Here is a 14,555-nt window from a genome sequence, read left to right on the forward strand (position 1 = left end):
AATATTGCAGTTTCACTGAGGGCATCGGTGGAAATGTTTTTTTTAGCTAGTGTCCTGTTGCCAGATTCCACGTCCTGCCTGGCAAAGCAGCTCTCTGTTCTTTTGTAACATGGTAAAATGCTCTGGCAAGTGATATATTTGACTATGTGAGCAGCATGCAGGACTGGAGAAAATACCCTCTCAGCCCTGACTGGCCCTCTCCCTGTGTTGATGGAAGGCTAGGATAGGTTTAGAGGCACATTCAGAGTGAGATTTTCTGGGCTGCTATGGTTCCTGAAGGATGGGGTAGATCGACACCATTTAATTCCAAATGCTAAACCTAATGCAGGAACATCAGCTCCCAAAGGAGTCAATGGCATTGCCAGAAGGTATTTCAGCAAACTTAATGGATCATGTTTTTAAAAGCAAAAACATCTTCACAGGGAGATGCTAAAAATTAGGTAGTGCAGCTACCCACTCTGGGTGACTTTGCACAAATGCCAAGTGCTACTCACCTAAACTGACTTCAGAGGTCTCTCAAGTTCTGCAAGAAGAACCTGGATGCTAAAGGTCTTCACAGTCAGATAAGAAGAAAGGTGAGTTCCCTGCAGTGTCTCAGGCCTCCTGTGTTAGGACAGAGGTATTCTTCACTGCCTGTGGACTGACCCAGACAATTGGGTTACTTTTAAAAGTTCCAGTTAGTTTATTATGTAGTTTTCATGCTCAGTTTTAAGGTGCTTGTCCCTACTAATTTATTTGGAATTCTGATGTGCTCAAAGATTCTCATAGAGCAGGATAAGTGATACGCAATCAGATAACTCCATCTCTGACAGGACTTTGAAGTCTCATTCTGATATTCTTTGTGCTTTGAGGGAGAAAACCAAGATAAAACAATATCTTAAATTGTATAGGTGCAGCAATTCAATGTGGCTTGTACTTTAAGTTTAGTTTACAAAAAGAGTAGAAAAAGTGATTTTTCAAAGTTTTGGTTCCCAGCATGAATCAGATGTGGAGGTGCCTGTTGTGCCAGAACAGATATTAAGACAATGATGACTTTCTAGGAATCATACTGCCTCTTGTAGGATGTTGCATTTTCTTCCATTTGTAGGAATTAAAGGACTCCTGTATATTTATTTAGTCAGAAGTACAATCCTGTGTGCCCCGAGGGCAGAGCATTTCTGTTGAATACAGGGATGGGGGATCCTTCCCAGAAGCCAGTGCAGGATTGAGGTTCAGCCATGTGAATCCCCATTTGGATTATAATATTTTTTCAGTTGTGTTCATTGCTGGAAGTGGACTGTACAGAAAAACACCACCACAAGGAAACGTCTTGCTGGAAGTGTGCAAATGCATCGGTGTAAGTGTGTATCAGTTTCTTTTTCACGCATGACTCTGAGGTTGCAGGACAAAAAGGTGCAAAGGAAAGGGGAGGTGACTTTTGGAGTTCTATCTATGCTGCTTCGATGAGCTGTGAGGAATAAGAAACACATTTATATCCTAGTTTATTCTTTCAGCATTTCAGTTGTTTTCCCTTAGCTCCATGAACTGTTCAGTTGATGTCAGTAGAACCACGAGTGGCAGATGCTGGTGGAAACTGAACTGAACTGAAAGGAAAATTCAGAAATTCAGAGAGTTTCAGATATATGACTTTTTTTTTCAGTTGAATAATTTTTCTGAACTTTATCAGTTCAGCAGACAGTAATAGCACACATTCATATTATGGACATTCAGCATGTTCATGTAAATGCAAGAGACACTTGCTGAAGTTGCATTAAAGCCTATAAATTGTTTTTCATGGTGTGTGCGCTGAATACAGTATGTGAAAAAATACTCTCTTATTATTAGGTGGATAATGATGTTTCTATTTCAGGAAGCTGTTGCTAACAGCAGATGTTTTCTTTTTATCTAGGTCAATCCTAGTGCCAAATTTACCTTGGGGAAACAGGCAGGATCTTAAAGACAGGATTTCTAAGTGAGGTCTCCCACATTTTTTGCCAGTGTGGCTCGGTGTGTTCAGTGACTGGAGCACACAGCATAAACACGCCAGGAGCTGGACTTCAGTGCCCCTTGTGGATCCCTTCCAACTCAGGATATTCTAAGATCCAATGATTCTATGATTCATTCCCCCATCATACCTGTAATCAACTGGTGTAATAGAAAATTCCCTGCAGCCAGTCCATCATAAAGCATCCAATCCAGTGTTCTGACACTACTTACATTTGGAGATGGGGAAGGTAGCCTTGAGTTGGGAATGTGACAAGGGCAGGTATGGCATGAGTGAGTTACTCACCTGTTTTTTCCATAGTTTGCTATTAAAAACCGGCTGAAAAACCGCTCCCGTGAGATTCCAAAGAGAGATCACTGGCTGGACTGGGCATCAGAAAAATACTCGGTATGTGTGATGCTCTACCTGGTAGGTCTGGAGTGGGAAGGGGGAGATGGACAGACAGACAGGAGAGACAGTAAGACTGGCTTGGCCACACCATTCCTTGCATGCATTTTCCTGTCCCTTCCCACATCTGTACTCTCCTGACCCTTAATGGACAGTTTAGGTGCTGCACTGAAATGTAGAAATGCAAACATATTCAATATCACAAGTAAGTGCAATAAAGAACTGTCAAGAAGAAATAAATAGAAGTTACACTTTGTGGCTTGAATTACCTTTGGCTTTACACCCCTACCTTACCTTTTTGCCTGTTCTCTTTTAGAAACAGCTGATTGGGGAGGTTAAAATGGTGACTCGTGTTCTCTTTCTCTTCATACCACTGCCAATGTTCTGGGCCCTGTTTGATCAGCAGGTACGGTACAGTGTTGTACAGTTCTGTGGGCCACCTCTGTCCTTTTGGGGTCATGCCAAAGCATCCTGGGGACACACTGGGCCACACTCCTACCAAGTGTCCCAGGCCTTCCACCATCACTGCTGGTCAGCCCTTCAGAGTCCTGCCAGGTGCCTGGCACAGGAGAATGAGAGGGGAGAATGTGCCCTGCCTAATGACAGGTGTTACAAAGAAGGAAGGGAAATAAGGGGTGGGAAATAAGACCTCCATTACTGTCATCTTCTCTGTCCCCATAGAACATCTTGAAGGCTTCACAGCTGTCTGTTTTCTCCTTAGGGATCCAGGTGGACTTTGCAAGCCACAAAAATGAATGCTGATTTTGTAAGTACTAAATGTCACCAGGGCTGGTAAGACTAGTAGTAACATCCCTGCTCTTGCTTATTAACCGGAGCCTTGCAGTACTAAGAGCGTCTGCTTGGTGAATCTGGGTGAGTTTCACTTTTGGTGATTAGAAGCCAGAGGCTCTATCATGCAGCCATGTTGAGTTCATCACTGCTCATCTCAGCTGGAAGTGAGGGCTGGGGAGCCATCAGCAGCCTGCAAGGTCAGGGATGCTGACCTACTGGCAGCCAGTGGCCCTGTGACCTAGAGCAGGTAGGATTTTCAGTCTGCTGCCCCCATGGAAGGCAAACAGGCCACTCAGCTCTTTTAAGGCATGACAAGAGCTGTTGTAGTTACACATTTCTTCACTGGATCACTTGGTGATACATTAATCAGCCTCTTAAAACCAGCAGGAATCTTGTGTATAGAATAAAGATACGATAGGGATTAATTAGCTGGTTTCCATAAAGTTCTTCAAAGGTGTGAATGGCAAATGGAGCAGGCTGCATAGCAGATAAATGTAGATCAGCTATCTGCCCAAAGATGTCCCCACACAGGGCTGTTTTGCAGACATATATGTTTTAACATACCATCTAGATCTTGCCTGCAGATGCTCACATCAAAATCTGGGATTGTAAGTGTCCATTTTCCAGTTCAAAAATTACTTAAAGCCACAAATTTGAGACCTTCTATGTCACTCCTGTTAAAAATTGGGCTCTCAATATGTGATACTCATTAGGCTTAATTAGTTCAAATGAGGCATGAAAAAGACTACACCTTGGGTAATATTTATCCACCTCAGAAAGACAGAACAAAGTCCATGCAGTCTATGTGATGTATATTTAAGCCATTTGTTTTCTGGTGTTTCGCTCACATGCACTTAGTGATCCATTAGCAGGGGAGCTAAGTATCACCAAGTGTCACTACTGGACTCTCCCAGGTGAGGAAAGATAGATTCAAGGCTTTTTTTTTGTCACACCAACTTGGATAGCTCCTTGGCTTTTGTTTCAGGCTCCTCTGCTGTCCCCTCATGAGCTGCCCCACCTCAAGAAGGTGAAAATTACCTGCAATATCAGAGTCCATCCCACCGTTAGGCTTGTTGGAGTTCATGTTTGTAATACTCTGTGACTTTTGGTTCATCAGACAAGGGCTCAGCTAGGAAGTCTGGAGTCAAACAGGGAATGATTTAGTGTCAGATGAAATATTTGCAGACTCATTTCCTAATGGCACATTTCTATAGTGTGTGCAGAGTAGCAAGAAGGGGGTATTTGCCTGGTATTTTTCCACTCTCCCAGAAGGCAGCTGTGGGCAGAGATAGGCAGCCAGTTTAGACTTAGCTCAGGACAGGACTGGCAGACAGGAGACAAGCCCCACAGAAATTTCTTGGAAATACCTTATTTCCTTCCTAATTTATTCCCTCCTGCACCCCTCCTCCCCTCCCTTCCCCTTCATCTTAATTTCAAATGAAAAGCATTTTATGGAGTTCAAAAAAACCACCAGTCCCTTCCTGGAGACCTGTCCATGGTTCCATTTGGAGTCTGGAATTCCTCCATCCATTCCTGTTGGCCTTGCCCTTTCTGGGGGCTGGGATAGTGATGCAAGTGTGAGGCACCTCTTAGAGCCTTGAGGACTCTTGGGTCAAACCAAGAACCTGCAGTTGTCCAAAGCCTATTAGATGCAGATGAAGGGATGAAAGAGGTGTTTGTGCAGCCCATTGGCTCCAGGATGGTCTTCTATTATCCTTTTGGGAACTTGGGAGAGAAATGCCAACAGAGCTCACAGGGTCCTGAAGCTTGGGAACGCTCACTCATAGGATTGGGTCTTTTCACATTGTAGAAGCAGGGAGGGAAGAAGCTCTAAGCCTGCCTCCCAGCTTGGACACTAACATCCCCATTCTTCTCCACTCACTTAGTTCATGGCTCAGCCAGCCTGAAAGATGGGCCTCAGTACCTGTCATGAGCTGTGTCACAGCTGCCAAATATCAAGGACTGAGTGCAGCTTCCTTCTGCAAAATGATCTTATTAAACACTGTGTCCTTAGACAACAAGTGTCAAGAGCACAATATCAGTTGCTAAAGCCAACATAAAGCATTTGAGGAAATCACCTTGGCTGCAAAGACCTCTCTGGGACCGATCACTTATTTGCCATATGCACTGATATGTTATAGTGTTTATGAATCACTTGAAATATCTTTTTGTTTCAGGGAATATATGTCCTTCAGCCTGACCAAATGCAGGTAAAAGATATTACAGGGTAGGAAATAACCCTTAGAACATATCTTCTTTTCTCTCATTTATATTTTTCTCATGGGACCAGTGGCCATTCTCTGCTCCTTTTCAAGGTAATAGCAGTGCTCCTGCTGGTTGCTGTGGTGTGGCCTCTGCCTTATTGTTCACAGGCTGTTTTGCAAGCTTGGGGTTCAGAAGACCCTGAGGATGTCCTAATGCAGATGTTGACTCTTATGGAACAGTGCAGAGGTGTGGGGTAACACACCACCATAATAGTTCTTGAACTAGTGCTGGCATGTGGAGAATACAATCTGTACCTCCTTTAACAGTCCTGGGATGGACATTGTTCTTGAAATATGTTTGGTTCCTCCCTTTTCTGCAGGGTAGATGGAAACATGAAAGCTCCTAGATGGTGCTGTGTTGTCACAGTTGATTACAATTCTTATGGTGAACAGCTCTGGACAAATTCAAAGCTATTCTGTTCCCCAAAATCTTCCTTTGGAACTGAAACAACACTTCTCTCTGCTTGTTCTTCACCACTCTCTATTTCCTTGCGCTGCCACTGCTGGCTGGCAGACAAGCTGTGCCCCTCCCAAGAGAAATTTTGTTTCTGGGGAAATGCTCAGTTGTGTTGAAGTGCAAGAAATTGCCAATCTCACAGAATAGTGCCTGTTCCTCTGGGATTTTGCTGGAGTCTCAAGATGTTTCCATTGTTGCTGATTTGTTGTGATGTCCCACCACAGCACCGAAGGTCAGCTGTCTCTATTGTCAGGGGGATTCGTACTCTTTAAAAACATCATGTTTCACTTCTCTCTCCAGGGAAACTGGGCCAGTGATGCTTGCTTGACTCTTGGAGGGGAGGATACGAACAAAATGTATTCATGCCTGTGAAAACTAAATAGCAGAAACTGTTAAGTGCGAACTATGATTATATTTTAAAAGGAGATTTTAAGTGTTTATCCATGTCCCTTCTGTAATGGAATTATTTCTGGAGGACAGTGCTTTATGGGTTTAATTACTGAAAGTTGCTTTCTAGCCACTGAACTCCCATTCTTTTGTATTGCAGTTCTTAAATCCACTTCTTATTCTTGTCTTCATCCCAATTTTTGACCTTGGGCTCTACCCCCTGATAAACATGTGCAAATTGAATTTCACGTAAGTACTTGGGGACAATGCAGATGCATCTGTGCTTTTTCTTTTGCTGTGAGTGTGCAGAATACCTTTTAAAGAAGAGAAACACAAATTTCCATTCACCTTTCCCAATACTTGAGTATACTTCAGTCCAAAGAGACAGCATCACCCTCTTCCACAAACCATGGAAATACCAGAGGGTAAAACTCAGTGATGTTGGATTCTACTCTGTACAGATTTTTCCAGAAGCAGATACGAATAGTCTCACTTTGAATTTGATCAACATGTTCTCCACCTTGTTTCTCCTGTCACATGTAAATAATTCTCTCCCTGGAAAGTCCTTGTTGGACCAAATTCATGGTCCCATGCTGGCTAGGATCTGAACTAGTGAGTGCAAAAGGGGATTTCCATACGAGCCAAGCATTTTATCTTTAGTCTATGTTAGCAAGAAGTGCAGTATAATAGGAGCAGAACTCAGATTGTTTATGAGACCCATTTTATGCATTTTGTGTGAATTAACTTCAGAGTGTCTGTATTCTGCCTCTGTGGACTGATGCCCTGTAGCAGTGGAAGTACATTATGTGCACTCTTGGAGTGCCTTTGTCAGTGTAATTTCAACTGAAAAGAGCCAAGTTTCTCTGCTCCAGCACCACTTCTGTGGTGTGAACCATAGCATGGGAAAGGGTAATGAACGGGGTGATTGGCATAAAAAGCATGTTTCTAATCCCAACTAAAATGCTGGACAGACAAAACCACATAAAATGGGGTTGGCAGGTGCCTAAGAAGCCTTCCCCTTCATCCTGATGGTCATTTCCCACCGTGCTGAATCACTTGTGCCTGAAGACATATCAAAACTGTTGTCCAGCCCTGCAATGGTGCCCCTTTTGGAGGATACACGTCAGAGGCTGTTCTTCTCCCTGATACCATTGTGAGTCCATGGCCTGGACTGTGCGTTGACTTGGCAGAAAACTTCCTGCCTGATGATCAACTCACAGAGTAGTTCATCCAGCAGCACAAACTCAAGCACCAACCAGGACTGAATGCCAGGACTAAAGGCCGTTTACAAAGAGTGGAGATCACTGAATCTAGAACCAGATTTGTCTCAAACCTCAACAACTCAATACTCAGTTTGAATCTGCTGTTCTGGACATGTATTATTCTGATTTATATCAGATTTTCTTATTTAACTCTGGTAAAGTTGCACTAGCTTTGCCTTGAGTTTAGAAGCAAGCTCTTTATTTTCTAGAAATGTAAATGTATTGGCATGAGAAATAACCCAGAATGATTCCCCAGATGGTCAGAAACATTGATGACACAAACTACACTTTTTTCTGCTCCTCATTCCCATTGCTAAATAGAATGTTACTTTTCTTTTGCCTTTCCCAAAAGGGATTTGAAGATACATAATTTCTGGTGCTCCTTCCAACATCACGGATTAACATAATGTCATGAGCTATTCCCTCTAGAAGAGCTGGGAAAAAGATAATATGAAACTTGCAAGGAAGGAACTTCTTTTCACAGTGTATCAGTTTTAATTGGCCTCAGTGCTGGCCTCATACAGAATAATAAAACAGTTTTAAGTTAAGAGATCAGCAATTTAAACAGCCTGTCATCCTGAGTGCCACCTGTTGGACAGTTTATTACATGGTTTTGGCACATCTTTGGCTCTGAGGAATGGTATTCTATAGTTTAAAGTACTTTTTCTTCCTTAATGGCACCTCTTTCATTTGCTCCATAGACCTATTAGGAAAATGGCAACAGGTATGATCCTTGCAGGGCTGGCGTTTGGACTTGCAGCTGTTATAGAAGTCAAAATAAATGTAAGTAAAGCACAAGGCATTCCTCAGAAATTCTTTCTGTGGGGTGTTTTTATTGATGTCTGGTAGATAATCCTTTAAGCCATTTTGCTCCTTGATCAAAATTTTTAATGTTTTCTTTACAACTGAGCATACTGATCCAGTTGCTAATGATAATTCTTACCTTGTCTACTTTTCCCTCTCTTTGTCTCTATGTCTTTCTTTCTAGTCTTTGCAGTTTTGCTGTGCTGGTCATCTGTATTGGTCTATATTCTAGATTTCCATCGTCAAAGTGCTTGACAGACATCTAGTTAATGCTAGTGATTAATTTCCAAAAGGTAGTCTGTTCTCTCTCCTATTTCTTGCTGTAGCTTGCCTATACTTTTCTCTTTGGGGTCTTTTGTGTGTGTGTGTGGTGGTTTTGGTTTTTTATTCAGTTGTTTTAAATATTTTTTATTTAATTACTTTCCTGCTTTAGGGTGGGGCTGGCTTTTTTTGCAAGCCAAATTGTTTCTCTGGGGAGGCAGGTGAATGCTGTCACAGGCATCAGGGACTGCCAGGCATCCCCAGAAAGGATGGCAGCACATCTCTTATAAATTCCACATTAGCTCCTGCAGATTTGTAGTGTTTGTTTCTGGCACATGACCAGCATTGTGTAGACTTTGGCTGACCTTTGTCTCACAAAAGTTACTATAGGATTAATTTTTAAAGCTTCTATGTATACTTAAAACATTCTGTTAGAGTGGCTGGCTCACAGCCCTGGATTAACATCTGTTGGTTTCTCAGGTGAATCCCCTAACAGGCCTCCCACTGAAATGAGACTGTGTGGGTTCAGGTCTTTTTTCTGATCTCTTTATGTGAGCAAAGAAATGCTCTCATTGCCACCACCAGAATCTCTGGCCAAGCACCAAAGTTTGCTCTGGCTGTGGGTGGCTCCTCTGGATAGAGGCAAGGTGAGTTAGAGGTCCCCTCCGTGCCTGTGCATGAAAATTTTATCCTAAACACCATTTTAAGATGTAGCAAAGAGGAGGTCCACCTTCACTTGACTGTGAGTAGCAGAAGAGAAAAGCTACAGTAATGGAATTTGCTGGATAATATTGTAATGATAGTCCAGAGCAGCATATGGATACAGGGAAATCAGCTGGTTCTGTCTTCTGTGGCAGTGTGCTTCCCCACCAAGTTAGGTTCAAAATGCCCTGCTAGCAATACCCAAATTATCAGATAAGATAGAAGAAAAATAAATAGCTCTGCAGTATAGCTGGCAGCTACTTGAAAATAAAATGAGATAAAAAAGAGAAGTTAAAAAAAATTAGCTCTGCAGGTAGTACAAGGCTGACACTGATTGATGTACTCTTTCTAGGAAATGATTCCTGACAGAAGGAGATACCTCAGTGCTGGAGGCATCAGCTTACCTCTCTCAGAAAACAAGGAATAAAATCTATAGTCGGCTGTATAGATAACAAGGTGTCCAGTAATGCAAAAGCATTGATCACAGACACTAAGCTGGACTGGGATTTTCAAAACTACTTAACTTGTGGTCTGATTCTTTTCCCAGTCACTGACTGTAGTGGGAAATAATAAATAAATTATTCTGCTCCCTGCTTTTGAAAGCTAAGCACAAATTTTTCCATGCTGATGTGGCAGTTGGTTAAATCCAGGCACAAGGGAGCTGTATAGTGAAAGCTGTGGCATTGTTCTACCTCCTCAGTAGGTGTGTAGTCTGTACACTTAGTGAAGAACAATTTTTGGGAGGAATGATGAGTTGGCCATTGAGCTACTATGAGGAAACCTCCCTAAAAATAGATTTATGTTCAGTTTTCTCTGAGTGCAACTTCAATTGAGGAAGGGATGGAAAAGTGTCATTACAGAGAGGAAGACCATTATAACTAAAAATGGAGATATTAAAGTGCTAATAAAGCATACAGATGGGCACTTAAAGCCTTTTACTTTAATTAGGAAACTGATATGCCTCGACTTGTCCCAAAAGAAAGTTTAATTCGAGTCCTGAATTTGGCAAAGAACCCTGTTCAAGTGACAATCCAAGACGAGGACCTATTTCAGCAGCCCGTGGAATCTTTTCAGGTAAGCATATATTTGGGACTGAAAGGCCTGACTTGCATGTCATTGAAGAAAGGATGGGCTTTTTTTCAGGCGTATTCTAATAAAGCGCACAGATGCAAAAGCTTGTTCTGCTCCATTGCCTTAGAAGTGCATGGGAATAGCTTTTCAAATGAAGCATAATATCTCTGTTATATGAAACAGAAATTGAACATTTGGAGAAAAATTTTGCTGGCAAAGGATACACCTAACAGTCACCTGTAATTAGGAGTAAAGGATAACAGGATTACAGTCTTCCTTAAAGAGGGGATAGTGTTGCTCTTGGAAGGAAAAGACAGATCCTTTCTTATCTAACGAAAGTGTAACCAAGTTTATTTTCTTCCACAGAACCCAGCTGAGTACTCAAAATTAATATTGAATGGAGAGCAACAGAGCCTTCACTTCGCACTGCAACATCAAGGATTGACTCTTGCTTTTAACTACACCGTGAAGGAAAAATCAGTATACAGCTTAATTTTTTTTGAGGCAGAAGGAAGCCTATCAAGCCGCTTAGTGAGTGTGGGAGTGAAGTGTAAATACAGTATTAATTCAATATCTGTGATGCTACAATGGGGTAATAGGCTCATTAATTCATTTGCTCAGTTGCAATGTCTGTCTGATTGCTCTCAGATGCTCTAAACCTCACTTGTTAGCTAGAGGCACTGGATCTGTACACATTTCTGCTGGTTGATTAATAGAGGCGTTGTGGCATCTGAGAGTTTCTGGGCACACTTTAATCCACTGAATGCTGCAGTGGGAGAGCAGAGTCATGCCTGCTAGGCAGCAGAGCTGGAGAAAACTGGGGAAACAGAGCCAGAGATTTTCCCCCAAAGATACTTCTATAAAGCAAAGATGTTAAAGAGGCTCTAGGGCTGGCCGTGGAATAAAAGCATCAGAGGAATGATTCTGGGATTAGTTATTGCAAGTGTTTAGTGAAAAAGCACAGAAGGCCCATTTGTTTTGCTGAACAGAATAAATGATTAAGCTTATTTCAAGCTCTGCAGCAGAGCTGGCTGTATTTGGACTTTTATGTATTTCTGCAACAATCAGAGAGGGGCATGTAGGATGTGTAGGGCAGATTCTGACATCTTTTATGTGTAGCTGTATCTGAAGAAGCTCTCTTGAAATTCATGGTGTTATTGCACATTGTGGCAGGTGTGTAAATGCCAGCAGAATCTGTCCTCCTGCTAAAATATCCATTCTCTTTGCAGTTCTTGAGTCTTCTACCTTGCAGGGTAGCCACAGCAAGAGTTCAATATTATATAGTAGAAATCATATAACTGTTTTTTGAAATTAACTGAAGATTTTATTTTGTCATAGCATCAAGGGTTTTATTATTATTATTATTGTTTTTCTGATGATCAGACTTTATGGTTTGGAGTCTGGGACTCAGTACCACACAAAGTTAAGTTTCCTTGTGACCCTGAAAGCTGTGTGCTGTTTCCTTAAGAAATAGATACTAGTGATTTTCATACAAAAATGTATGAATCAAAAGAATCAAAATCCTGCAACAGGCTTGGAGCATAACAATCTCAGAGCTCCAGTACATCTATGCTGCCCCAGCTGTCTAGACTGTGCTTAAATTAATGCCCACCCTGGCACAGACAGGCTCTCATGTGCTGGGAAATAGCTGTGCTGTTGGGTGATGCTATTGACCTGTCATTCACAGCTGTAGATAAGGAAGATGTGGAAGACAGCGTGGTAAATGATACTTTTCCAGCATTGCAGCACAAGGAAAGCAATGACAGCATCACTGCTGTGTTGCAGGGCTCACCCTCGAATAACCTCCTTCAGTGCTGGGTTTGGCCCACTCACTCAGGTGGGAATGCTTTCCTGGAAGGATCCTATCTGAAATTGGTTTCTTCTCCTTTGTGGGCTGTTGAGTAGGCAGGAAATGAATTTGAGAGCTCTGGGGATCATCAGTGAAAATGAGTCATAATTTGACTGGTCTGTCTGCAACGAACTAGAGTATTTGTCCCCATGTGTCTCTGACGGAAAAAAAAAATGTTGCTGTTTATTATTTATTGCTCTGATATTTATTATTCACTGTGGCTATTTATTATTTAGGGCATATGTTATTTGTGGGTAGCATATTACTCTGAAGTACAATAGACATTTTATAGATATAATGAAATTCTGTATCCTTGGTCTGAGAAACTCAGGGTTTCACAACAGGAAAAAAGGTGTGGAGAAAGGGCCAGAAAATTTTGAGAGAGAGCCAGTTTCTGAAAGCCCCTTTTGGCTTGCCTGAGCTCCATCTGTGGGCAGTGCAAATTAAAATTGTCCAGCCATCTTCAGTGGACATGGCACAGCTCTGGATTTCTACCAGCCAAGAACTTTGTTTTGTGTTATTTTTTGTGACATACAACTCCAGGGCAGGGCTGTGTCTTAACTGTGTTTTTTCAGCACTGTACACCGAATAGGTTTCTCCAAATGAATGTTAATTAACTATCTAGCTGCTGCTCTAGCTGTCGTCTCCAGGAGAGAGACTCTCACTCCGCAGTGTGCCCATCCAGATGGCCATTTCAGGGGTCTGTCCACACGTATCTGTGAGCACAAACAAGCTCAGTGCATCTTGGTTTCTCCTGCTCTCTGCCTGCACATTACAACAGTTTAATCCCTTGAGTATCAAGGATAAGGGAGAGCTTGAGTGATGCATGATGATCAGTACAGTACACTAGCAGCTTCTCTCAGCTTTAGACTTTTGTGAAGTCTATGACTATGACTATGACAAGAATCAGGGTTTGAAAATTAGGCATTTGCAGATTTTGTAGGACTAAGGCACTCAAGGTTAATTGTAACTAGTCACTGAAAGATGCTAATGTGGATAATGCTCTCTTGCTATCTAAAGATCAAGAAAAATACTTTTTTGGGAGGGTGTTACATGCCTCAGTAGAAGGGTGACTGGCTGAAACTCAGTAGCCTTTGTTACAGAAGAGATGAGGCGAAAAGGGATGATCTCATCTGAAGACCTTAGAGGAGACGAAATTTTGCCATTGGCTTCATTGTACCAGGGCTCCCCAACTGTGGCCTGATGTAAAGCTTATGTGAGAGTCCAGCTGATTTCCACAGGCTTTGCAGCACATATGTAACTCTACAGACACCACTATTGTCTGCCACACATTGTAAGGCAGCATTATTAAATATGTTTGATTTTTTTTTTCTTCCTCCCTTTAGATTACAGACTTGGAAGCAAAGCCAGAAAATGGTTTGGCAGCTGTTAGGTAGGAATGGCTTTTTTTGAGGATTTGGCGGTGGTTGGGTGAGGGAAAGTGCTTTTGTCTAATGCATCTGTATGTAATATAGCCCAGATGTTCTTGGGTTGGAATCTAGTCCACACTTCTCCTGCAAGACTTGGGTGTCAGCTCTGGAGGTTTGACACAGTGTCACCTCCCACATATGCCATGCAGAGCTGAGAACTATCGCTGCTCACTGCCTAGGATAGTCTGGGCTGACATGGCAACATAAAAGAACTCCTTCCTTGGAAAAGTCGCAAATTCATATTAGTGATGGAAGGGAAGCAGCAATTTGGATAGGAGCTGTTGCTATGTCCTTGGCAAATTTGCCAACCCATGATGTTCACCTGAACTCATGCACAAGTGTCTACTAAATTGGATACAGCAACAATTTTACATCCTCAAAAACAATTCAGCTGGGCATTGGGCTCTGCTTAGTCCACTCATCCTAATTTGAGCTACTCCATTTAGTCCATGAACACTCCTGTGCTGGTTTGTGCTGGCTGCTGAGGTGCAGAAGAGGGGAATTTGCCAAAAAAAAAAACAAACCCTCCCAAAAAACAAACCCAAAACAACCATACCCGAAAAACCCCAACAAAAAACCCCAAATTAAAAACCACAACAAATAAAAAAACCCCAACCCCTCAAACCAAACAAATAACCCCAACAAAAAAGGATTCCAGCTGGACTTTCTAGAGGATTTGGGCAAGGTGAAATTAAAAAAAAACCCAAAACAACAAAATGAATCCACCACTAAAGCAAAACAAAAAAACAACCAAACAAAACAAACCTTGGAAACAATGTCTAACCCCTTTATCTGAAAGCCTGTAAAGGCAAAATAGGAGAGCAGTATCTCTTCATAGCCCTGTGCTTGTGCAGGTTTCTACTGACTAAACATCCTGAAGACTTGATTCAGTCAGAATTTTTTTA

The 14,555-nt window shown here is 42.1% G+C and overlaps 1 protein-coding gene across 1 annotated transcript in view; it reads left to right on the forward strand.

Moving 5' to 3' along the window:
* SLC15A2 (solute carrier family 15 member 2) overlaps positions 1 to 14,555 on the forward strand; it is a 38,335-nt gene that overhangs the window by 15,805 nt on the left and 7,975 nt on the right. The window contains exons 8-17 of the mRNA XM_066323068.1: positions 1,254 to 1,336; positions 2,285 to 2,371; positions 2,688 to 2,777; positions 3,093 to 3,137; positions 5,341 to 5,373; positions 6,432 to 6,520; positions 8,235 to 8,316; positions 10,249 to 10,374; positions 10,738 to 10,902; positions 13,567 to 13,613. Coding sequence (XP_066179165.1) covers positions 1,254 to 1,336; positions 2,285 to 2,371; positions 2,688 to 2,777; positions 3,093 to 3,137; positions 5,341 to 5,373; positions 6,432 to 6,520; positions 8,235 to 8,316; positions 10,249 to 10,374; positions 10,738 to 10,902; positions 13,567 to 13,613 — 847 coding nt within the window. The remainder of the gene's footprint in view (positions 1 to 1,253; positions 1,337 to 2,284; positions 2,372 to 2,687; positions 2,778 to 3,092; positions 3,138 to 5,340; positions 5,374 to 6,431; positions 6,521 to 8,234; positions 8,317 to 10,248; positions 10,375 to 10,737; positions 10,903 to 13,566; positions 13,614 to 14,555) is intronic.

This window comes from Sylvia atricapilla, chromosome 7 (assembly GCF_009819655.1).
Source record: "Sylvia atricapilla isolate bSylAtr1 chromosome 7, bSylAtr1.pri, whole genome shotgun sequence".
Classification (NCBI taxonomy): domain Eukaryota; kingdom Metazoa; phylum Chordata; class Aves; order Passeriformes; family Sylviidae; genus Sylvia; species Sylvia atricapilla.